At 41.6% G+C, this 24,090-nt stretch overlaps 1 protein-coding gene across 3 annotated transcripts in view; it reads left to right on the top strand.

The window, feature by feature from the left end:
* Positions 1-1,509: 1,509 nt before the first annotated feature.
* Positions 1,510-24,090, top strand: part of LOC113019428 (E3 SUMO-protein ligase PIAS1-like) — a 56,773-nt gene continuing 34,192 nt past the window's right edge. The window contains exons 1-2 of one of the 3 annotated variants that reach the window (XM_026163170.1): positions 1,510-1,526; positions 4,097-4,163. In XM_026163170.1, the coding sequence (XP_026018955.1) occupies positions 4,140-4,163 (24 nt within the window). In that variant the 5' untranslated portion in view covers positions 1,510-1,526; positions 4,097-4,139. Of the gene's footprint in view, positions 1,527-4,096; positions 4,164-4,973; positions 5,082-24,090 lie in introns of those variants that run through there. The other 2 variants (XM_026163153.1, XM_026163161.1) reach the window with 2 other exon arrangements.

Raw genomic sequence — 24,090 nt, 5'->3', positions numbered from 1 at the left:
TTAAATCACACCCTGTTGCTTCTCTCTCTCTCTCTCTCTCTCTCCTTTCACAAACATGATTTAAACTAAAGTTCAAACATTAAAATCACTTCATTACAGTGGTTACATTTTTTTTATTTTCTGTGTTGTACTCAACATGATCTGTCATTAACTCCATCACATGAATATAGTTTCCTTTATGTCTGATTCAGTTTACATGTTGTTTTACTTCCATTCATGATTTATCAATAGCCCAGTCTCAAATGAATATCATGACTCTTTATGATTCAGACATAATTTCTTTTTAACTCAGTAACATAAGAATACTTTTTCTCACTTGTTCTCTTCATGACTCTGTTTGTCAATCACAATATATTCAATATCATTTTATTTTTTTAATTATAAACGTCAAAGTCTGAGATTCTCTGAGATGAGCGTCTCCTTAGTGTGTCACTCACTCCCCCCTCCCATCCTTCTCGCAAACAGCCGAGGTCATCTTTAGCACAAGCAAGCCACTCCATACCTAATCTCAGTGAGAGGCCTGTTATTAGAATCACTTCATTACTCTGATCTTATTCTTTATATCGGTTAAACTCATACGTGGCTATATTCTGATTAGTATAGAGTATGACATATGAGTCTGATTTATAACTATCAGCAAAATCACATGTAAATTATGATTCTGTGTTTATCAGTTGCACCATGCATCGTATGAATGATGGACTGGAGACACATTTCTTATCTTCCACATTCCTGCAGCCAGTCTCACACACACAGACGCTAATCTGCCAAAGTCGAAGGTGACTCACACCAACGCACACAAATCCAGATATTAGGGTTATTCTCATTACTCAAGCTACATTTCTCATTCTTTATACTAATTTGATTTACACGTGATTTGACTTGAATACGAAGCACATATGGATAAACTCTGTTGAATTTAGGTTGAATTTAAAGTCAATCTCTTTGACATTTGTTTCCAACACAGTCAGGATGCTGTGTAAAATTTTAAATACAAACAAATACAAAAAAAAAAAAAAAAAAAAAAAACAGAATCTGGAAAACTATATCTTCATTTTGAATTTGATGCTGGCAGGATGTTTCAAAAACACTGGAACAGGAAAACACACCAGTGCTGGTTCTGGTTCCAGGTGGAGCATTTACCTATTAACTGAATTAATTAGCAACACTGGTGTCACATGTCTTGATTCAAGATCAATAATCCAGGTGAAATCCCAGAAGGCTGATTCAGGCAGTGTTGGGACTAACGCGTTATTAAGTAACGGGTTACAGTAACTACATTATTATTGTAGTAACGAGCACAGTAACTAGTTATTATGCCAAAATCAGGAATGCGTTAACCATTACTGGGATTTAGATAGGGTCGTTATTCGTTACTCCGTGCGGTGGCTATCGTGGAGCTTCCACAGATTCAGTAACATTAGCAAGTGGTGGAGGCCAGCAGGTGGATGAAGGAAAGGGGACGCAGGAGGAGCAGAGACCCGAGGCGGGTCGCCAGTCTGAGTGTCAGGAGAACTGAACTTCAGGTAAGAAGTTACGACCTGCAGTCTATCTGGATCAGATATAAACCAAGTTTAGGTGTAGTTTGTTTTCTTTATGCTGACTTTTTCGTACTGCGTGCTAGCTAGCATGACGGGGTTTTATACAGCTGGGTGGGTGCTATGTTACTGATGTTGAACTTTATTTTATTCATAAGGTTAGTTAGTAGAGTTGCGAACCATCCCGTAAAAAACGGAATCGTCTCGTATTCAGAGAAAATATTACGCGTTTTGTATTGAGGTGAAAAGGAACACAGTTTGTCCCGGACTTCAGCTACACAGCAAATCCAGCATGTCCAAATTAACACTGTCGGATTTGATTTCAACACTATTAAAGTGTCTATATGGGTCCACACCAGAGAGTGTTAATTTAACTCTTTTTCGAGAGTTGGTACGTTAACTCTGATTTAGTGTTAAACACCAAATCTGTCTGGAGTTGATAATTTAACACTTGGTGTTAAGAGTTTATATATTAACTCTCAAAGAGTATTTTAGTTTAACTACGTAAGAGTTATCTTCTAATTCATTCTAAAAAGCGGGAATTTTACTGTTCTGAACTTCTAGAAATTTCTTTTGGAAAAAAACATTTACTAAAAAGACGCAATGGTTTTTGAAAAACATTTATTCTGAACTGTGCAGCGGTGACGCTAATCAGAAGGCTAGTCCAATTTCCCCAGCCGTTTACTTCCGGCCTACCCGACCTTCTGAGGACCCGGCCCATGTAGACCGTGAAGGCCGGGTCCTCAGGAGGATGCAGCCCATGAAGTTGGACATGACCTTTCTCTCGGCTGAACATGGAACACACTCACACGCACATATACGCACGTACACTGACACAGACCTACACTCACCCCCTCCAAACGCCTTCGAAGCTTATGTCTTCTATGTAGTGAGATGTGCTGATTCAAGTGCTATGTGCTGAGGTGGGTTTTTTTTCTGTCCTCAAACTGATCTCCCTGTTGGAGCTCAGTCTGGGGGAGTTCTATTTTCTCCGTCTTTCCTCATGTTGTGCATTTTCCATTGTTATACCTCTCTGACCTGTCTTCCCCATGTGATGTTGTAATGTATGAATGGTCGGAAGGGTTGGCAAAGGTCGGCAGCCTTAACCCAACAAATTTCCCACGCGTTGGACTAATAAAGGTTATCGTTATGTTCATGGCAAGAGCAAAAAGGATGGGCGAGTTCGTGCACTGATCAGTGTATTTGGACTTATCCTCCTTTGGGATCCACACCCCCCTCCGCTTGTCTCCACTGTTTTGCTACCTTGCCCCTCCTCCAAATCACTACTCAGTAGCTTTGGACAGTTCTTATAAACTTTGCAAGGTACTCCTCCCCATCAAATTCCTGCTCTGGTGCAGATGGGTTAATCAGGGCTTGACACAGACCAAGATTTTGCTCATATTTCCATTGCCAAGAGTCGTATTTCTTTGATCCATCTGGTAGGATTCTCTTCCACCCCCCGGTAGGTTGACTTGTAGCTTTAGTGGGATCTTCCTCTTGCAAGATGCAACTTGGGATGCCACCCCTTGCTGCCCCTGTGCCGTCTTTCCGAGCTGTCTGCTGTCTTTCCAACTGTCACCAATCTATTCTTGGTGGTCAACCTGGTGGTCACTGGTAATTCCAGAAAACAGCTGATGATACATCATCTGGTGCCCCTGGACAAATCATCAGTGATGTAACCTGGGGTCATTGGGGTTTCGGGTCTTTCAATAATCAGACCCCTTCTCCCAGGCAACCCCAGCTTTTATAAACAAATATCTTATATATCAAGATAATATGTCAAGATAAAAATATCTTGCTGGCATGAAATTATGTATTGTATATGAAATTAGTATATATTCAAAAAAAGAAAGAAAGGAAAAGAAAAAGAATCCTCATTTGTTTCAACATTTAAATTTGAAAAAGGTCCAAACTTTTTTTTTAAAATGTTGAACATTTTAGAGCAGTGTTTTTTTGTTTTTACTTGACTGACACGAGCTGTTACATGCACAAAGGAGGTTTGCAGTGAGTTTTGTTGAAATCTTTAACTTAAAAAGATTAAAGCAGTTTTATTACTGATTGCAATGTTTTGAAACAGACATTCTGCTCTACTATCTTCAACTTGAGTTTAACATACTCCAGTCTAAGGTCAGCTGATCAGTTGCTTGTGGTTGTTCCTAGAAGCAGACTAAAACACAGAGGAGACCAGGCCTTTGCGGTTACCTAAACTTTGAAACAGTCTGCCTTTTTACACTATTACCTCTGCAACACTCAACATTTTTAAAACCCATCTGAAGGCACATCTTACTCCCTAGCTTATGATTGAGTTATTTTTGATTTTGTGTCTTATCTTATATATATATTATTTTTCTTTTCTTTTTTTTCTCAGTTTGTACAGCACTTTGGTCATCCTGTGTTGTTTTTAAATTTGCTAACTTGATTTCTGCCCTATTCGATTCTTTTGTAGACTATTCTAGTCTATTCTATAGACTCATTTTGCTCCTGTTTTTCCTTTTTTTAAATTTGTGCACCTAAACGCACCGCTGTGCGCGCTCCTGCGGATTCTCTGCGCGTCCCAGTCATGTGACAACACCTCACCACGCCTGCGCAAAGAAATACAAGATGGCGGAGAGTGCGGAACTGAAGGTAAGGCGCAGCCTGAAATCATTATAAATTTACTCGGTTGCGAAGCGATCGATTGTTGGGTCACACAGTTCTTCAGGGGTTTAAGTCTCATGGGGCAGAGATCCTGTCAGATTTTGTGTTTATTGGGCAAAAACTGCCGGAACTTTATTGAACCCGCGAGCGCCAAAGCTCGCACGAGCATGTTTATGTTGATATTGAGACGCGCTGGTTTGGCTGAACTGACCGTTTTCTTCGGCACACCAGATGCTGGCAGGGCGGTATTCACTTCACAACCAGTCTCTGCCTCCTCTTTAACCCCGAAAGAGACGGTTCTTCTCCTCGCGGCAGTGGCAGTTGTCTCCGTGCCGACGCTCGGCTCGTAAATTCGGAGAATATAATGTCGGTTTGCAGGCTTTGACGTGCCGACAGCCTCCAGACTGTCAGTGTGTGTGTGGACATGACAGCGGCTGCACGCCTGTTGGTTTACGTTAGAAATAAGTCCCCTCCGGATTAATGAGCACTTATTAATAATTAGAAACTGTCGTGCGTGGTGTCCGGGCAGAGGCCGAGTGTGGCCGCGGGCGGAGTAACACTATCCCGCCTGCTCAGTAATACCAGCGACTCCTCCGTACCTGTTGATACACGCACAATAAGACGCACCGCTTCGCCTAACGGTGCTCCTGCAGCTGGTTGCCGTTATATCAGCACCAGGTGCGGCTTCCTCGCCAGGGCATCCGACGCGCACCTTATGCGCTGTATTGCCTTGGCAGCGTGGCAGAGCCCAGTTTGAACATATCTAACAGTTATTGATCAGAGTCTTGGGCTATTTTTAGATCCCTCCCCCCTCCGGTGTGTTTCCACTGCCTGTCCGGGATCTGTGGATCTATACATGCTCCTTTGTGCCAGCTGCTGCTCAGCTGCACTCACTATAATGAACAGGTTTGTAGATACATCCTCTGCCTATATTGAAAACACACGTGTGGTCTTAATATAAAGCTTTGCAGTTCATATTTCAGATATGTATGAATGTGTGTGTGCAGCTCTTTTTTTTGAGACACGTGTTTTCTCCACATTTTTATTTTCTTAAGTGCTTGCAGTAGGGCAGCAGCTGCTGTTTATTTTCATTGTCATTTAATCAGCAAATAGTTTTCTAGATCTCCCAGTGGGAAAGAGTGCGAAAGCCTAATCTAAGAAATCACCTGCAAACAGACTGTCTAAAACATAGAGACCCAGACAGTGAACTGATGATCAGCTTTTTTCTTTAGATTTGCCTTTATGATTACCTGTCAGCCCACAAACATGGCTCTAGCCCTCCTTGTGGATTTTTTTGGATTGTACTTCAAATAAAATTTGAGCTCTAGCACGATGTGATGAGCGTGTTTAGCATCATGTTTGGAACGGGGTAACAGATTTGTGCAATGCTGCACCTGCTGATATGCACGAAAAGAATGGTGAGGATTTCTTGCATTGATCGCTGCTGACTGTTCAGTAATGATGAAATGCTGATGAAACTTCACACCGAGTATTTATAGATTTGCAGCATCATACAGGAGCCATAAAAGGTGCTGAGGAGAATCTGAGAAAGTGATTTATTGGTTACAGTTTCAGGTCTTTGAAAGTGTTAAACTTACAGTGGTCATGCACTTACGATTTCCCGTGGACAGTGTCAGATCAGTGACAACTCAGCTGATCTGTGGTATTCAGAAATTCAAATAAAATTGGAAAAAGGGTTTATGCAGCAATGGCATTAAAAAAAACAAAAAGAAACAACACTTTTTTTTTTTGCCCCCTACTTCTTGAACTGTATGGTTGCTTTTTGTCCTAAGTGTGTGTTTCTAGAGCTCTGCTCAAACAAGTAAGGCAGTGAACTTGTTTGAAATGCTCGACCTGAGCTCAGTGTAACAGCCCAGTATGCTGTTACACTTGGTAAACCTAAAAAAAGGTGCACTTCACCTGTTAAACGAGTAGTTGCTTGCCAAACCTCCTGCGTGAAAGGAAGCGTTTGATCACTTTGAGGGGCTTTAATTGCGTCTTTCTTAGAAGATGCCGAGGTAAGAGTGAATCATTCTAGTGCAAATTTCAGAGTGCATTCCTTCCATTCCTGAAGCATTTTAATCAAATGGCTCGTGAACAAAGAGTTTTCCGAAAGATGCACTTTCTTGCTGAGCAGCGCAGATTCTGCAGTTTTGGAATTTGCTATTAATCCAAAGTATGTCCAAAAAATGAAAAACAATTAAAAAAAAAAAAGTGAAGCCCGGAGCGATTGTGGCTCAAGAGTTGGCAGTTCGTCTTGTAACCGGAAGGTTGCCGGTTCGAGCCCCGGCTCGGACAGTCTCGGTCGTTGTGTCCTTGGGCAAGACACTTCACCCGTTGCCTACTGGTGTTGGCCAGAGGGGCCGATGGCTCGATATGACAGCCTCGCTTCTGTCAGTCTGCCCCAGGGCAGCTGTGGCTACAGCTGTAGCTTGCCTCCACCAGTGTGTGAATGTGCGAGTGAATGAATAGTGGAATTGTAAAGTGCTTTGGGTGCCTAAAAAAGCGCTATATAAATGCAATCCATTATTATTATTCTTAATATCACATCTCAGACCTGTGGCAACTTTTTAACAGCTGCTTTAACGCTGTAAGATTTCAGCACCCATCAAAAATGAATGCAATTAGGCAGAAATTGGGCAAAGGGAAAACAAAAACAATAATAAAGCAGGCATCTCTGCTCCTGGAGCTCCCACACAGCTCTCTGCAGAGTGTGGGCATGCATCATAGACCTGTAATTGGCCAACAAAGCCCAGAGGAGGTGCAGGTTCAGCTCCTTTTCAGGAATTACAGTTTGCTGAAAGGTTACAGAGCCAAAATCATACCCTACCCCTGCCTTAAACAAGTGACATAGACACTGAAAAACACTTTATAAGACGGGTGTGAAAATAGAGTCAGCTCACAGTTGGGGATGATTCACAGTGCACCCATGATAATTTTAACACAGCTAAAAATAAAACCAAAGTAATTTTATCTTTATTTATTTATTTGTTTATTTATTTTTCTGTTTAGGCCAAGCTGCAATTCAGATTTGATGATGTTTCAAATCTTTAATTGAAAAGTGGCAAAGCACAAAACGGCTGCTTTTCTAACAGACAGGCGTCTATGTTTCATTTTCTGGATTTGAAGTTGTTGTTTTTTTAATTAAGCTTATACGCTTTTCAGCACTTTAAGGCTTCACTTAAACTCATTTTTGCAGGATGATGTGCTGTGATTTGTTTTATGTTTCATTGAGTGATTTTTAGTGTTTATGTCAGAAAGTTCCAGTCGCTCACGGGGATGTGAGCAGATCAGATGAGCTCCAGGACATCACCATTTTAATTCCAGCAGCTCCTTCACACCTGAGATTTTCTTTTTAAGTGTTATTTTAACGAATTGAGGGTCTCTTCTGTTCTTATACACCACGTTGTGGTTTTGTCACTTTGGGTGGCATCAGATAGCTGAGATGTTGTGCACTGGGTTGGCTGGTCCTACTTCTGAGCTTTTTGTGCAAGTGTGGAACTGTCACAGTGTGTGAAAGAAGCGAACGGCATTAATGAAAAGGAAAGCGTGTTAAAATCGGCACTCTGGCAATCTTTAAGCACAGCTCTCTGCTGTACGAGACGTACTGCTGCAGCAAATGGTTTTCCATCGTCGCAGTCGAGCAACAAATGTGAACTTTCTGATGTTTAAAATAAGAATCTGGTTGATAGCCAGTGCTCTAACAGTGTTTGTGAATATTTATTGTCTTTTATTTTTATGCCGGGGAGACAAATATTCATTATTAATGAATAACTGTCACAGTGTCTTTGAATGAGGACAAATTGAGCTGGTTCAAAAAAGAAGGGAAATAATCAGATTCTTTTATGAGGGAACTTGAAAAAGAAAGTAATTGGCTTTTTTCCTGTGGAAAAAAAATGACCAAAAAAAGAGATTAAAAGTTTTAAATTTATTTCCAAATGAGTCGCTGGTTATTTTTGCTCCTTAATGAGTTAGTGGATCGAGCTGTAACGGCAGCCACAGTTTGGACGTGTCTGCTGGATTGTTTTGAATGTCACCAAATAATGAGAAATATCTATTGCAGTGTTCCTAAATGTCAAGGTGACTTCTTCAGATGAAAACCCAGTCTCCGATACAGTGTGCTGAAGAAATGCATTTGTTTTGGGTTGCTCTAAGAAACCCCCCCAGAACTGTCATTTTTAGTTCTGCTACACACCCGTGAGCCACAGTATTACAGCTAATCTACAGATGAAGTGCATGTTATAGTTATCATGCACATGCAGCGAACATCTTCGAGTGGACGTGTAGTGTATGGGAGAAATGGGCAGGTGCAAAGACCTGAGGGCCAGCTCGTTATTGCCGTGCGATTGTTTTGGACCTGAAAGGATCTGCAGCTGACGTCTGAGTGCCAGATATCACAGCCACCTTCAGAGGTCTTGTCCAAGCCTTGGCAAAAGACCAACAGCATTAGAGGTGGGACATGCTGTTCTGGCACGTCACTGTATATTGGTTTGCACTGCTGCGCGTTACCTTCAGGAGGCCTCAGGCTGTTTATTATCATACTTTGTGTGGCGAACTGCCGCACGAATCTGCAACGCATCTACTCTCAGACGCAATCCACGCTTGTGAAAGCCTCTGATGTTGCCAGACCCCCCCCCCCCCCCACACACACACACACACACACACACAAAAAGGAAAAAAGAAACGTGTCCTGTTGCGTTGCATTTTGTTTCACAGGAGTCCCGATCCTCCTCGGCTTCTTTGAACTGTCTTCTCTCTTCTCAGGAGCTGCAGCAGCAGCAGCAACCTGGCAATACAAATAACTGTCTGTGCGCTGGCGGCTTATAGGTGGAGACAGTCTATTTGTAGAGCCTGTGGCTAGGTTAATCCCTAATGATACAGGGACTCTTCTCTGCTCCCTTACATCCTTTCAGCACCTGCCTATTTCTCTCATTGTCACTGTCATTATCACTGCAGCTGATTTCCAGTTTAAAGAGGAGCAGACGTAAACGTGGAAGGGGCTAAGTGTGAGTGATGACTGCTCTCGCGTGTTCGGGTATTCGCAGTTGCGTTCTTACGCCAGAAAACTTTTCATAGCATCATCCCAGATGCAAAAATGTAAAAAAGAACAAAAGCTGTGATAGGTGAAGACGCACGACAGCTCAGAGCAGATGGCGTAAATCTCACAGTGTGAAACGTGCGCCAGATGTTGCACGTCTCATCTTTTACAGAGATGTCAGAGGTGCTTTGCAGTGAACCAGCAGGAACAGACGGCTGCAGAAGGACAATTATTTTATTTATTTATTTATTTTTTTGCTGCTTCTCTGAATTCGGTGAAGTTTAGGTGTTTTTACTCCCAGATAACAAGCGTAGTTTGTCGTGAGGCGCGGACTGATCGTTCAGTCCAATAAAACCTGCGTTTAAGCTCAATTATTGTCTGATATGTTGCCACCAATGAGAACACGCCGTCATGCGGTTATCAATTTTGTTTTTGTCCCCCGTTTTGTTTTCTTAATATTTTTTATTTTTTGTGCTGCTCTGCCGAGACTGAGCTTTTCATTACTCCTGTGGTGATCTGTTACATAGTCCTGTTGCCGTGGAAACATGTCACATTTGAGATGGACATGGGTAGGCAGCAGTTTGGAGCTCGATTGTGTGTTTCCAACTGGAAGAGAGACAGAGGCAGATATCGCTCTCTTTTTTTAAAATATCTTTGAGTATTAGAGATGTTTTGGTGTGAATCAAGAGGATGAATGAATTTTGTCTCCAGCGAGAATTTATTTGTTATCCCGCTGCAGGCTTTTTGGAGTCATGTGTGCTTTTTAGACCCTCGCCTTGGAGTTAATAAATCTCTCCAGCCGCAGCTTTGTGCAACTTGTGCGCCGAGTTTGTTATGCTGTCACTTTGCAATTTGTGATTCATAATTCACCCATGATTTGCTGCAGTGTGGCACAAGTTTTTAATTCATCTGTGCCAGCGCTCAACATGGCTAGAGGCATAATGTTTGAGATTTGTTCTTGGTCTAAGGACACTGTGACCTTAAAAACAAGTTTTTTTTTGTTTAATTAATGCATGTTTTTTTTGTTGTTGTTGTTGTTTTTTTGGTTGTTTTGGGGCCTTTATTGCTGACATATTTCAGATATTCCAGATATTCAGAATTGATAACATTAATCTGTGGTGCCTTCCTATTAAATCCTTTCATTGCCAGAGGCGCATAACCTCCAGGCGGTAATAATTCTGGGTTTTTATAATATTCATCAGGGTTTCGCTGTCATTCTCCCAATCAATCATGGGTCTTGGTGCAGTTTGTTAGGCTCCAACACAGATTACACAAACAGTTACTGAAAGAAAAAAAACCTTCCTGAAAATTACTCCAAAGGCAACACATGCGAATTCATATTTGTAGTTGCTGTAAACGCACAATGTATGGGACTGTATTTCGATCGGTGCTTAATTACACATGACATCATGGGTGAGCGTGGCTAGATACTATTCTGCTCATGTGGCTCATGGCAGCGTAACTAAAGAGTTGTTTAACGTTTTCTTTGCAATTGTATTTTGTCCATAATTGGCCAGATAATTAGGCTTTTATGCTATATACCTGTATGCACAGTTAAGTTTTAGAAAGAGAACATTTAATATTATTGTGTCATCAGCTAGAAAGAGATCCTGCACGTTTCCCTTCATGTATGTTTATGTTTATATAATGACACCTGTGTGATCACTGGGAGAATGAAACCGACTGCAGATGATGTCTCTGAGTCCTAAACAGTCGGTTGTAGCTCAAAGCGATAAAGATTAATAATAGAAGTTAGTGCAGGGTTTAGCCTCTTGAGTGACCTTCAACCTGATTGACGGCAGCTTATGGCACAGATTCACCAAATATTCCTTATGGTTCTTTAGACAGTAGCCTGCTGCGAGTGGGGAAAAAATGCCCTTTTCCATTTTTTATTTATTTATTTATTTATTAATGAAAAGACATCTGCATTCTTTGCTTGAAGGACTGAATCAGTGAACTTGCAGTGATGATCCAGTGGATCACCTCTTACCTCTAGAATGAGGGCTGGGATTTCTGGGTTGGGATTACAGTTATTGCCCATAAAGGAATAGATTTCTGCAAATTCTCACATGCGGCACAACGATTTAATGATTTGGCCCAGTGCAGAACAGCTGTCTAGAAGCTCTGCGCTGGAAGGTAAACATACACCCAACCTGGATAGCACCTGGTGCACTCCCTCCCCCTCTCTCTACATGACTTCAGGCTCCCTGTGCTCAGAAACTCCTGCTAGAATACACAAACGGCCTCTAATGTTGAAGTGAAGTTGTAACTCTATATCAGCTGGTGTGATACGCTTACACTCTTCTTCTTCTTTACTCTAACTCTGATGTTTAATGCTAGAGACGGAGAGACGGATGCAGTTGTTGGTCGAGAAAAGCAGTTGGTACTTTGACGTTTTCCTTCGTTAGCATCTTTTCTAACTAGCTTCAGGGCAATGAGAGGATGCATGCTGAGTTGTGCGTATACTAACATTTCTGTCTCTGCTTCTCACTTTTCCATCTCACCTGAGTTGCTCAGCTGTCATTTCTAACTGCCAGGCCTAGCTTAGCAGCTCACGGTCACGTCTTGGAATCGCCAACGCATTTGTGTGTCCACTAAAGACGGTGAGAACAAAATCATGGGAACGTACTGGACAAAAGATATGCTATTCTCTCGCACAGTTATTTTTAAAACGGCAAAGCGTGCACTTTATGCAAAATGGCCCGGGGGCAACAGAGAGGGATCTCACAGCTGACGAGTAGCTAGCTGAGAGTTTAACTCGCGTCCATCGTGAAGGTGCAATGAACAGAGTGAAAGATGATTTTCTTTTTTCTAGGTGATGCACTTAGACTTAGAATAAACACCCCTTCTCTTCTGAAAGATTGAAAATGTGAGGATGTAGTGGCAGTTATTTGGTTGCCAAACGGTTATTTTGGAAAGTTCCACAAGGGAGTTCCACAGTACTTCATCATGCAGTCACCTAAAGATAGAAAAATAGCACATACTCACGGGCACTCAATGTCCGGTGCTCCTTCACTTGTCTCGCGTCGCAGTCTTGTATCATGATGGTAAAAGTGTGGCTCAGTATTACCTCAGAGGCAAAGTATTTACAAAAATTGCTTTTACAGTTTTCAGTGAGGCTGGCGGGACTGTTGCGAGCTCTGCAGCGGCTTCATTTGTCAAACAGGTTGTTACTGATGACACCACAGCCGTAATTTCAAAAACATGTTACTTAGGAATTGGGCTTTTGGGACGCCCCGTACTATCAAGTGTGAATAAGCAAATTCAATTAGACGACAGGCTGGAACAATAGGAGCGCACGTGTAGGGATTAAAGCGAGCTCAGGTTTGATGTGTGTTGTCTTTCTCATTTTGAACTGACAGCTCGTTTAAAATCATCGGTGCGATGTATCTTTTGAGATGTAAGGCCGTGGAGAAATTGAATCGGGAGGCTTCATTCGGTGCAGACGTGGCCCTTGCACCCGTTAAAGCTGCTGGGTTTCTCTGAATGAATCTCGGGATTGGACTCCCAAAACTGGAGAAGCCACCGTAATAAGAAAAAGACATCTGTGCTCTTTGCCAGCAACATGTTTTCTGCACAGCCTGCTGTCTCCTGCTACCGTTTCTACTATTCCCCTTCATCTCGATGCGCGCCGACTTCTGCCAACTCCACAGGATTAAAACGGTGAACTAGAGGGCCAGAGGAAACTCCTCGTAGCTCCGCTCTTCATTTTCTCACCAGAGCAACACATCGGGACTCGGTGCTGTCGTTCTCAGCCTTACAGTGTTAGTTGCGTCCTTATTTCTTTAACACAGAAGTGAGGCCAGCAATAAAATCAACAGGCGTTTCCCTCCCGCTCAGCTGTTTGGATTGCTTTGCCGTCCCTCGGCTTTGTCAGTTTTTTCGTGCCAGCTGTCTGCGTCCACCTACAGCTACAGTTTAACTGTGTGCTTTGGTTGCTACCAGCACCATGTACCTGCAACGTTCTGGCAGCAGATCACAAACGGCCTCTCATTACAACTTGTGCCATTGAGCGTGGAAGGGGACTGGTATTTAGATCCGCTATCTGCCCATGGCATGCTGGGACTAGACCTCAGTAGCCTCAGGTATGGTGGCACAGCGTTTAATGCGCTAATGATTAGAAGAGAAGTATTACTGAAGTCGGTCCAGCTGGGCGGCTTCATCTGATCCTGCTACGGGGGTAAAGGAATAGCCTCATCCATATTTTTGACCCAAATACCATCTTTTGTTTGATCCATATAGCACACAGTGGTTTTGATACTACAGAGGCAGGAGGGAGAGAAAACAAAGGGCGGAGGTATTTCAGAGTTAAAGCCTGAGTCAGAGAAGCTGGAAGGCTAAGAGGTGGGGGGATGGGAGGACAAAGAGGCGTGGAGGATGGGGAGGGAGCTGGCACTCAGTATAGAGCCCTCATGCCGAGAGTGGGAGCTTTATATAATGGCCAGGTAGTGTGCAAGTTCTCTCCCCCCCCCCCAAAAAAAAAAAAAAAAATCCTTCGCTCCCCACCCCACCACCACCAAATCCACCTACACAGCCTCCACACAACCACTCGCAAACACACACATCCTGCAGAAACCTTTGCAGAAACTGCTTGGCACAACATTATTAGCCTCACCATCTCCCAGTCTCCAGGGACTCCAAAGCACTGCATTACTGTTCACCTCCTCAAAACCAAGTATATTGCAGTGAATTTTTTAGCTCTGCCAGCAAACACAGAGCTCAAAGGGAAACAATTTTGGCTGCTCAAGGCTTCTAACGCCGGTCTGGTGTCGTATAAAGGCTAGAGATGAAACGGCGTACAGTGATACACACGCTGAAATCATTCTTACCAAGATCTGAATGAGAAAAGCTTAAAGTGGTCAGTTTGATCATTAGCAGCTTCGGCTTAATCTGGTGGTGTCTTTTATTTTGAAAGCCACAAATGAATGCAGTCTGTGTTGTGGGTGATTATATGCTGCGATAGTGAAGAAGAAGCATCTAGTTTTGGCTGCCTCCTTATTCACATGGGGCAACCACAGCAGGTCGATCCACATGTTTGATTTTTCTTTGTTCTTTTAACACCAGATGCCCTTCTTGAAGCAACCCTATAGAGATTTTTGCATCTCCTCCTGAGATCGAACCAGGGATCTTTCACTTGAGAGGCAAATGTACAAACCACTGTACTGTAGACCTCATAAATCAGTGATTGATTGTCTGCATATTCTTTGTTTTTCTCGACATTTATCGAAATTACTTCACGCACTTTTTCATTGATAATTAAGATTTGGATGTAAAAACAAGGCATTGACCCAAACTTAATATCCTTAATAGCCACTGCCCAAAAAACCCACGAAAAAACCCCAATGTGACCTAACTGGAAAGACAGAACAAAATGAGTCATCAATAAATAAATGACTCAGTTTGCTAACAGATCATGCAGATTTAGAGAAATTAACTTCAATATTAAACAACAAAGTGACAGTTTTTTTTTTTTTTAAAGAAAAGAGAGAGTCAGTTCCTCTTATCATACCCAACATGCAATTAGAAAAAATCACATGCTAAGACTGCCGATCATGAGTGATACATACAACCCACCTTATGCACTTTGCTGTTTCACTGTACTGTTTCTGTTTGTTTCTATGTTCAATTTTCTTTAAATAAAAGCTGTTATCCCCAGTCAACCCTGCACGGAGAGGTTTAAGGCAGCATGAATGGGTCTGTGGCTGTCAGCTGACCTTTGGTCGTGACTCTGGGTTGAATTTTTGTCGGGCATCGCTCGTCTTCGGTGAACACGGCATCTTTGTTGGGGGATGGAAATTTCATTTGATCATATTGACATTTAAATGTTATTTAACCAAACGCACAGCAATGAGAGGGGAAGAGAGAAAGAAGGGGACGTGTGGGCGTTACAGTTTATTCTTCTCAATGATTTTATTTGGTGCTTTCATGGGGAACTCACCTGTGTGTAATGCAGAGCCTGAGGAAACCTATGAGTAGCGCTTGGGAGTTTTGCTGCTTATCAAAATGTGCAAGCTTGCATCAAATGTGTCTGATTTGAATATTAATTTGGCAGATTTAAGATTTTTTCTTGTACATCAGCTCGTCTTCAGTTGGGAGGCAGTTTTTCCATAAAACATTTAATCCGAAGCTTCAAAGTGTGAAGTGATTAATGCCAATGCTGCAAGCTTCAAGTTTAACTCAGTATCAAGGTGTGGTCTGGCGACTTGAGTCTCGGTGTCGTCATGCGGGAAGGAAAATATTTATGGTGTTCTGTGTCACCTCAGGCAATGGAAAAAAAGCGAGCCTAAATTTGTCCTCCTGTGCAGGCTAAATTTGTAGCAGGCTATTTCAATCTCGCACCCAATCTTTTCTTAAGCCCAAGTGGAGTTAATCAGTGGTATCAAAAATCTCTGAGTCTTTGATCAGCTCCTGGGAAATGTTGGTTTTTGAGCCGGTTGTGGCTTTTCAGCTGCTGTGTAGGTTTGGTCTAGTACACATGAGCAAAGTGTCGGTGTGTGCATGTCATATGACGGTCATGCGGCTGAAGAGTGCATTTGAGGTTTGCATCAGCATGCTGTGCATAGCTCCTGATGTTGTGTGTGTGTGTGTGTGAGTGAGTGTGTGTTTGAGTTCCCATGCATCATTTCTCATCACACCACATGCTAACTCTTTGTGTGCCAGTTCTGCGGTGTGCTTTTCCCGTCTTTGTGGTTGCCCTTTGCGTGTGTGCTCAATTGAACTGAAGTACTTTGCATGACAACTGAAATGAGTGTGTGTGTGTTTGTTTTCTAATTTCCTGTTTGCACCTGTTCTTACTTTCTCTTTTAGCATTGTGTGATTAAAATTAAGATAAAAGCACGCTGAGAAAAAAAAGACAATTACACGTAGACGTTTCACAGGAGGAAAACCACAGCTGCAGGTGAAAAGTTATGATGGCTGAATTACACTTTGTTCTGGTGTTGCATATGCGTGCTCATTGTTACACTGTCATGACACCTGGGACATCTGAATAGGATGAAAATGTGTAACTGTACATTTAAATGCTGAGCTTTACTGTGATGCAATTTATACCTAATGGCAGCCATAAATATGAGTGCTAAAAATGTATGTAGCAGTGCCGAATGATTGAAAAATTTGGGGAAAAGTTGACTTCAGCTAGTCCCAAAGCTGGTTCTGTTTGGTTTAAATCCAAAAGAAGATTATTATAGTTCAAATAAACGTGAAGAGACATTAATGAGCTTTAGGCTTTTAAGTGCCAAAAAGATATTAACATTATTTAAAATCCCTCACAGAACAAATGTTACACACTGGTCGAGACAAGCCTCGATGATGTCAACGCTTCCAGTAAGAATGGCGCGTCTCCTCTTGCATAATCATATGGAGACATTACATTGTGGATTTTTGTCATTGTGTTCTATACTTTAGTGGGCAATGGTGATTTTATTGTACTGTCCTGTAAAATAAACGCCTCCACTTTGAAATACAGCACTTCATTTAAAAAATTACTTTGATGCTTAGTTTGCATCCTTTTCAGGTCTAAATAATCCCAGATAGCTGGGCAAAATTAAAATTGCATCCTAGCTCAGGTCTCAGTAGGTGTACCTTTTTGTATAAAAGAAAACGGTGATTTTAATGAGTTTTGTGTCTTTATTCTGTTATTTTTTTGTTTTAGGGAAAGTCTGACAGCCCTGCTTGCCCACTTTTTAGCAGTCTGAAGTAAGAGCGAATCTAGAAACAGTTGAATATATTGTTTCTTTAAAAATCTTATTTATTGATTGCCAGCACTCTACTTCACCATCATGCTTCCTTCAATCGGTAGTTTTTGAGTAATCATTCTGACTCAGAACCTCTGCTTTGCTCTCACCTTGGGTAGAAAAATAAAAGCGCAGACGACAGAGCAAGACAAAAGGCAAGCGAGCTTTTATCAAGATGATGTGAAAACGCAGTTGACGTCAGTACTATCACCAAAATAGCAAATTCAAACATACGTGGAGCTGATAACTAGTACCGATTAGGAGTTTCTCAGTAACCAGAACTCACTGCCTGTCAAAGTCGGCAGTTTTCGAGGCCGGTGGCTCTCCTGACAGAACAGCCTATTTAGGGCAGCTCGGGCACTGACCACTTTCCAACACCTCATCAGACAGACCCCCGTGCTGCCTGTTTCCTTTCATAATAGCTCCGCTGCATTTACTGCAGCTCAGCAGCACCAACAGGTGTGTGAGCAAAGCGTGTACCATGTATGCTGCATGCAGGCATTAGAATATGCTATTTTCAGTTTAGAGCTGTGTTTTTAAACTGATGCTGCAGTGGAGTTAAAAAGCAGGAGGTGTTATTTCAGGTGTCCTGGATGTTAAAGTCCTGGTGGTTTTAAGTGTAAGATGACTGGCATTTGGATCTATTTCAAGGCTTGAAAGGCATGACGTTTTCATAGTTGAATCATCACTTCATAATCTGAGTAACCTTGAGTATATCTGTGGGGAGCGCTGTGTGCACATAAAGCTTGAGGGATGGTAACTACAACCTCCCAGGTGCATATTAGTGAAAAAAATGACTAAACTACTCCAAAACTGCAACAGTTAACAATGGTTACATGAAATGATTGAATAGTGCGAAGAGAAAAATCTTTTTTCAGTGTGAGTATTTGAACAAATTATTTCATGATCATTGTAAAACCATTAACTCATTTTTCTCATGTCTGCAAGATTTCAACAAATACTTTTGGAAGTCGTGAATCCAGTTGGTCGTTTTTGTGAAGTGTGTTCTGGAGGCCATGTAGAGCAATTTTGTGTGGAGGAAATTTCTTTCCTGTGAAAAGGTTTTAAAATAACCTAATATGGCAGGAAGTTGCATGATGAGGCGCTTTGAAATTGGCTTAATTCGATAAATTACTTGCTTTAAAAAATTAGGCGTATGGTTCATAAGTCATGTGCATGACCACACCTCCAACCTTGATCACCTAGAGTTCTTGAGGGACAGGCATGATGAAAAGAATCAGGAGGCAGTCTCCAGTCAGGGGCTCAATTTTAACATTTTTCACTGTAGAGGTTTAGGTGGATCGGCTCCAAAGGCAGAAGAAGATGATGATTAATGAGAAGAAATAAAATGAGTTTTATTTTACTTATTGCACCCAAAGAATGTTACTATCCATACCAAAAGGGAGAAGCTGCATCCTGAAATCTGTTACAAATATTGCAAAATAAACCCATATTCTAAAAATCACAAAAGAACAACAACATTTGAACATGTTTCCATGTCCCCAACAAAAGAGCTTAGCTGGGGTTTCAGCAGTGCAATATCAGCGTGGTGACCAGTAAATGTGAATCTGTTCAGCTAATGTGTCCATGTACCTCCAGCATGGCCACCCTCCTCCCTCCCGCCCCTCCCCGCTGTGTTTTTACTGGAGCTGTGGAGAATTTCATTCGGTTTGGAGGCTCAGCTGCTTTCTCTTCCCCATCCCCCATCATCCCTCTATCCATCATTCTCCACAGCTCTGGACACAGCAAATTATTACCCCCGCACAAACTGCTTTCCAGTCTGACAGGAATCTGCTGGGTGTCTGCAGGTATGAAAAGTCTAAAAAAGCTTTGAACGCAGTGTCCTCAGAAAGGCCTCTGATGGTATAAAAAAGTCTGCAATTAAATTAGCAAAAGTCGTGAGTATTTTCTCTCACAGGCATTGGCAGTAACGTTATTTGTAAAGTGTTTTTGTATGTGATTGCTGGCTGTCAGGAGACATTAGATAAATTAAATGTGGGACTGTGCTGCAGGAGGCGGTTAAATCCTTTTTGCAGAGTATTAGTCTGCGCATTAGATCTTTTAGAAGTGTTGCTACTAAATCAAATAAGTTCACTGGCTCATAATAGACCAGTTTAATCAAAATGAAACGAAGCATTTTTAATTTGTAAGAACATCCATTTCATGTCGCTTTAATTAAATAGCGCAGAATTTGGGACTGCAGAATGATAGAAAAATACTTAAATATGATATAATGATAAATAATTGTTACATCGCAGCTAAGAAAGCAATACAGGAATTAAATTTCATTGTGTGTAAACCCTGAAAAGGTCATGAAGTTCTTGTTCCCCCAGCCCTGAAGACCTATTGGGAGAGATGATGTCAGTGCGTTCTCTTTTTTATGTTTTAAGTCAAGCTCCGAGTGAACACTAAAGAGGTGTACGCAAAAACAAATCCTTTTAAAAGCCATTTATCGGTGCCCAATTTGCACAGCTCATCATCCACACTGAAATGATGAAACAGTGGGGTATGGCTGAATGCCATCTTGCTCCCCTTTGGTCAACAAAAACAAAACTGTACATCACAGGGAACATCAGCTCAGTTATTCTGCTGAGTCTCAGCTCATTAAACCTCCCTCCTATTCTCTGTGATCACTGGTACTGTCTCCAAAAACACAGAGACTCTCAATTTATTCTTATCTCTTTTTTTGTTGTTTTTTTCGGTTGTTAGGTTATGCGTTATATATATTTTTTTCTATTTAATGCGGGAAGCCTGGCTAGTCTGATGATTGGCATTTGATTTAACTATTCATCAGGATCCTGTCAGCCTTTTGCAATACTGGCCTCCATCTTTCAGGGCTCTCTGTAAAGCCAGTGGATATCCTGGACAAACCTTACCGTGCTTTGCTTGTCATTGGTTATGATTGTGGAAATCTAAGAAAAAAAAACAAAGCAACAACAAAAAATCCTTGATTGATTGGCCAAGAGCAGTCAGATTGGAAGCAGACCACTGACAGAAAAGTCTACTTAAAATTTTGTCCTTTATTTGGCCTCAAATCCGCATGTTTATATACGTGGTTTATAGAGATTAGTTGGTCATTGGTGAGTCGGAAAGTATGCCTTCATCTGTGTGTTCTGTGATAAAAGAGGTTGAAAGGAGGTGTAGATCTAATTGAACTCTTTGTCCAGTTGTTTTCTCAAGTCCTGGGAACAGATCTCACGCTGGTCTGTGAGACCTGTTGCTCAGCACGCCTCTGTTCTGCACCTGAAAAATAAATCTGCGAGCTGAACCTTGATGTTTCAGTGTTTGTTCTCTGCCAGTGGAGTTAAACAGGCAGATTAATTTTCGCATGGTTCCATCTGTTCTTAAAATTCGTGGAATCTTCGACCGTGTTGACTTTTGGTGGAAAAGCAACATTTTTGAGGCTCCTTTGCTGACTGTGACGTTGTTTCTTCTGTAGGTAAAACAATAGATAGACAGCTCTAATGAAGGCAAAGAAGTGTGTGGAGACCAAGCAGTGAGGATCATGTTCACAATGTTTTCACTGGCAGAACCTCTTAATGTCCTCTGGAGCTGCAGACTTTGAATTTAAGTAAGGGACTCCATGGCACTGAGGTCAGGATTCTAAGACTTTAATCATAACAGATACTGGTGGCTGTACCTTAGGAGGTAGAGCGGGTCATCTACTTATCAGAAAGTTGGAGGTTCTGCAGTGTGCATGGCTAAGTCTTCTTGGACAACATACTAAACCCCAAGTTGGTCTCCAGTGCCTTTATCAGAGTATGAACACGTGAATGTTGGATGGCACTCAGCTGTAGAAAGAAGTGCTTGTATGAACAGGGTGAATGAAGTGAGTGCTTTGATTGGTCAAGTAGAAAACCACTATGTAAGAACCAGTTGATTTACCATGAAGTGTTTCCAGCTCGGCGTCGTGTACCTGGAGTCGAGTGTTTTAACCGACGCATAAAACGATATATTTTTAGACATAAGTTGTAACGGACGCCGTTTTCTTTGTGAGTATTTATTACGCAGCGTGCTGCGGGGAAAAGCCTGTTCTAACGTTTGAGTCTAAGGTTTATTTTTTAGTACCTGACGGCTCTTTTTTTTTTTTTGCTTCTGATCCGTAAATACGCTGCATACTCTTTCACTTTTTCACAGTTTATTTTGAAAAGTCTCAACAAGATCTTGAGCTTTATTGTGAAAGGTTTATGTGGAACATAAACAAGCGGACACGCGATGGTTTTACCGTCGTTGTTGCTAACGACAACGCATAAAAACAGTCGCTAGTGTGGTTATATTAAATATAAGAGAAAGAGAGAACTTTAAGAAATTAATATAGCCACTACAGTGACCATCAAAACGATGAAAAAATATTGCCGCGAACAGTTTATTTTGTGACATCACAAAACAAACGATAGCGTAAAATGAAACGATAGATGTTTTTGTATCATCATCCGATATATATTGTTATATCGAACAGCCCTAGGTCAGCGGACTCTGAAAAGATTTTTAATGCTGTTTCTTGCTAACTCACCTGAAGGAATTTCATCATCCTAGGTTATTGTGAGATTCAGTTTTAACACCATGTTTTGAGCAGACAGATTTAGAGGCTTTTCTGTTTGATTTTTATTGTATTGTTTGTTTATATAAGCAAGAGGTTGTTGCAATAACAACACACCACAGTACGCTAAACCCGAGTTCATCTGCAAGGTCCATCCATAAATAGATATTAAAATACATAAAACCCAGCAACATGAGTTGGTCACAATAAATACATAGACTAAAATCACAAAGCAGTACAAGGTTGACTGGTTAACAACCTCCTGGCGACCTCCTTGTGTTTCCCAACCATTTGGCAAGTGGTTGCATGAGGTTGCTGGCTATTGCTAACCAAAAGTCCCAAAGAGGGGGCTGGACCACAGCCCTCTATGAGATTTGCTTCAGTCACCAGCAGACTGCCACAGTCGTCTGTGGCTTGCTTGGAAGATGTTGACTTCTTTGCAAACACTTGCTACATCTCACGGAGTAAAATCTGAAAAGGGCTTCACAAACCGGAAGAGTGTTTGCCTTCAAAGTAAATCAGCATGTTTTAAAAGGCACATCTTTTTTTGAAGGCAACTGTATTTGTTTCCGCTCTACGTCAGATTTCTTGCAGGTTCTCTACCCTTCAGCCAGTATTTGCATTCACGTTGGTGTCTTCCGTGCAAACTACCAGACTGCCAGTCTGCTTGTGACCTGAGCAATCTCACAAAGATTTTCAGTGCACCACCAACGCGGCCAATTTCCCCCACTAACTCACAGCTGGTTGCTAAATGGTTGAGGAAAACTGGACTTGTGTTGCTGGAGCCTTAGACGAGAAGCAGCAGACCATTTATGACTACACGGCATGGTTTACATTTAAAGGACCCCGATCAGGATCCGGTTCGAGCTCTGCAGGTAAAAAGATCATCTACATAGGTAAAATCTGGTTTTCCAAATTTAATAACTTAAGTATACACATCTTACAGCTCCCACTGGATGCTGCATGTTGTTCAGTGCAAAGTGGAAACATGAGTTCACAGGGGAGTCTGATTATGTAACCAATTATGAGCGAGCTCAAGATTAGCAAATTTAATAAAACAATCAAAATCTTATTTCTTTACTTCAGTTCAAAACTGTGCACTTCAATTCCAGCATGCTTTGCTGAAAATGCCACAGACTGGTAAATGAAACGTCTCTGCTCTGGTCACCAGTGTGTGTGTGTGTGTGTGTGTGTGTGTGCGTGTGTTTGTGTGTTTTTGTGTGTGTAAGAACTCCCCTGTCACCACTAGCTACTCTCTTTGTGTTGTATCCTCTCTCCGTCTTTTGCTCTCCTTTCTTTGTTGCAGCTTCCTTTCGCACCTACATGTCAAGTTGTTTCACCGAAATAAGACAATGGAGCACATTCTCCCACAAACGAGCTTTGTTTAACCGGCGGCTTTTCGCCGCAGCCGAAGCAGCGACGATGCACGGCTGAACGCCGCATTTCAGACTTATTCTGACTAATAAAGTGAGAATGTTTTTCTGCTTTCATGTCGTCAGGAGAGCAGCAAGCAACATATGTCACACTGGTTGTTAATGTTGTGACACTAAATGTCAAAATACCTCTTTGATATCACTTTAAAGCAGTACATTGTTTTTCTGAGGCTTTGATCTGGGTCATGAATAAAGCAGGCACAGGTTAGCTGTTTCGTCAGGCCACTGCTTCTCTGTGAAGTGTGTGTGTGTGTGTGTGTGTGTGTGTGTGTGTGCATTAGAGTTTTTCACAAATTAACAGGCAAATAATGCTTTGTTTATAGCTGTCTGTAATATCCTAACAGGGTAGTCCTCGAAGGATTAATCTATTTTCATTCATCAGCTGTCGAATACAAACCTTATCTTCAACTATTTAAAGGCGTTTTTCCAGCAAAAGCACCCAACATTCGACGATTCCACCCTTTGAAATATTTTAAAAGTCCAGTTCAGCACTATGAACCTATTCTAGGTTCCAGATACATCACATTTAAACAACATAAGTTGACCCAAACTTCTTTAGTGCAGTAGTCCCCAACCTTTTTTGCGCCACAAACTGGTTTAACCAATATTTTCACGGACCGGCTGTCAAGGTGTCGTGGATAAATACAACAAAATAAAGTGATACGACCAAGACAAAAACTGTGGTATTTTGTAATTATATTAATAAACGCAAATTCATTGTGTAACTGTGTATCTCTATTAGCAGCGTCCTCCTGAAATGCGCCAACAATGCTGAGAGTAACATCCTCCTCTCTTCCCTTTTATGCTCTCTGGTCGCTATGGTAACGCGTAAACATTTCTTTCAAAATAAGACACACAACTGCAACACGGGAAAAGACCCAGGAAAACCGAGTTAACGATAAAGACCCTGAAAACCATGAATTTCACACCCGAACCTCAACTGCTTTAGAGACAGGCGCGTTTATATTCAACATCTCCAAAAAAAAAAAGAAAATGTTCTAAAATACACGAAAAGCTGAACGGTGTGTTTTATCGTATTAACGAATTATTGTTGAAAATCTGAGTGATTTAGTGCTCATTAAATGTTAAAAGTATTGGTATCGGCAGTACTGGCCCTGTATTTATTGGTATCAATTCAGCACCAAATTTTGCAGTATTGTACGGCACTATC

The sequence above is a fragment of the Astatotilapia calliptera genome, chromosome 1, assembly GCF_900246225.1.
Source record: "Astatotilapia calliptera chromosome 1, fAstCal1.2, whole genome shotgun sequence".
In the NCBI taxonomy this organism is placed as follows: domain Eukaryota; kingdom Metazoa; phylum Chordata; class Actinopteri; order Cichliformes; family Cichlidae; genus Astatotilapia; species Astatotilapia calliptera.
Note: the sequence above shows the minus strand (reverse complement) of the source record. Positions and strands in the feature narration are given on the sequence as shown.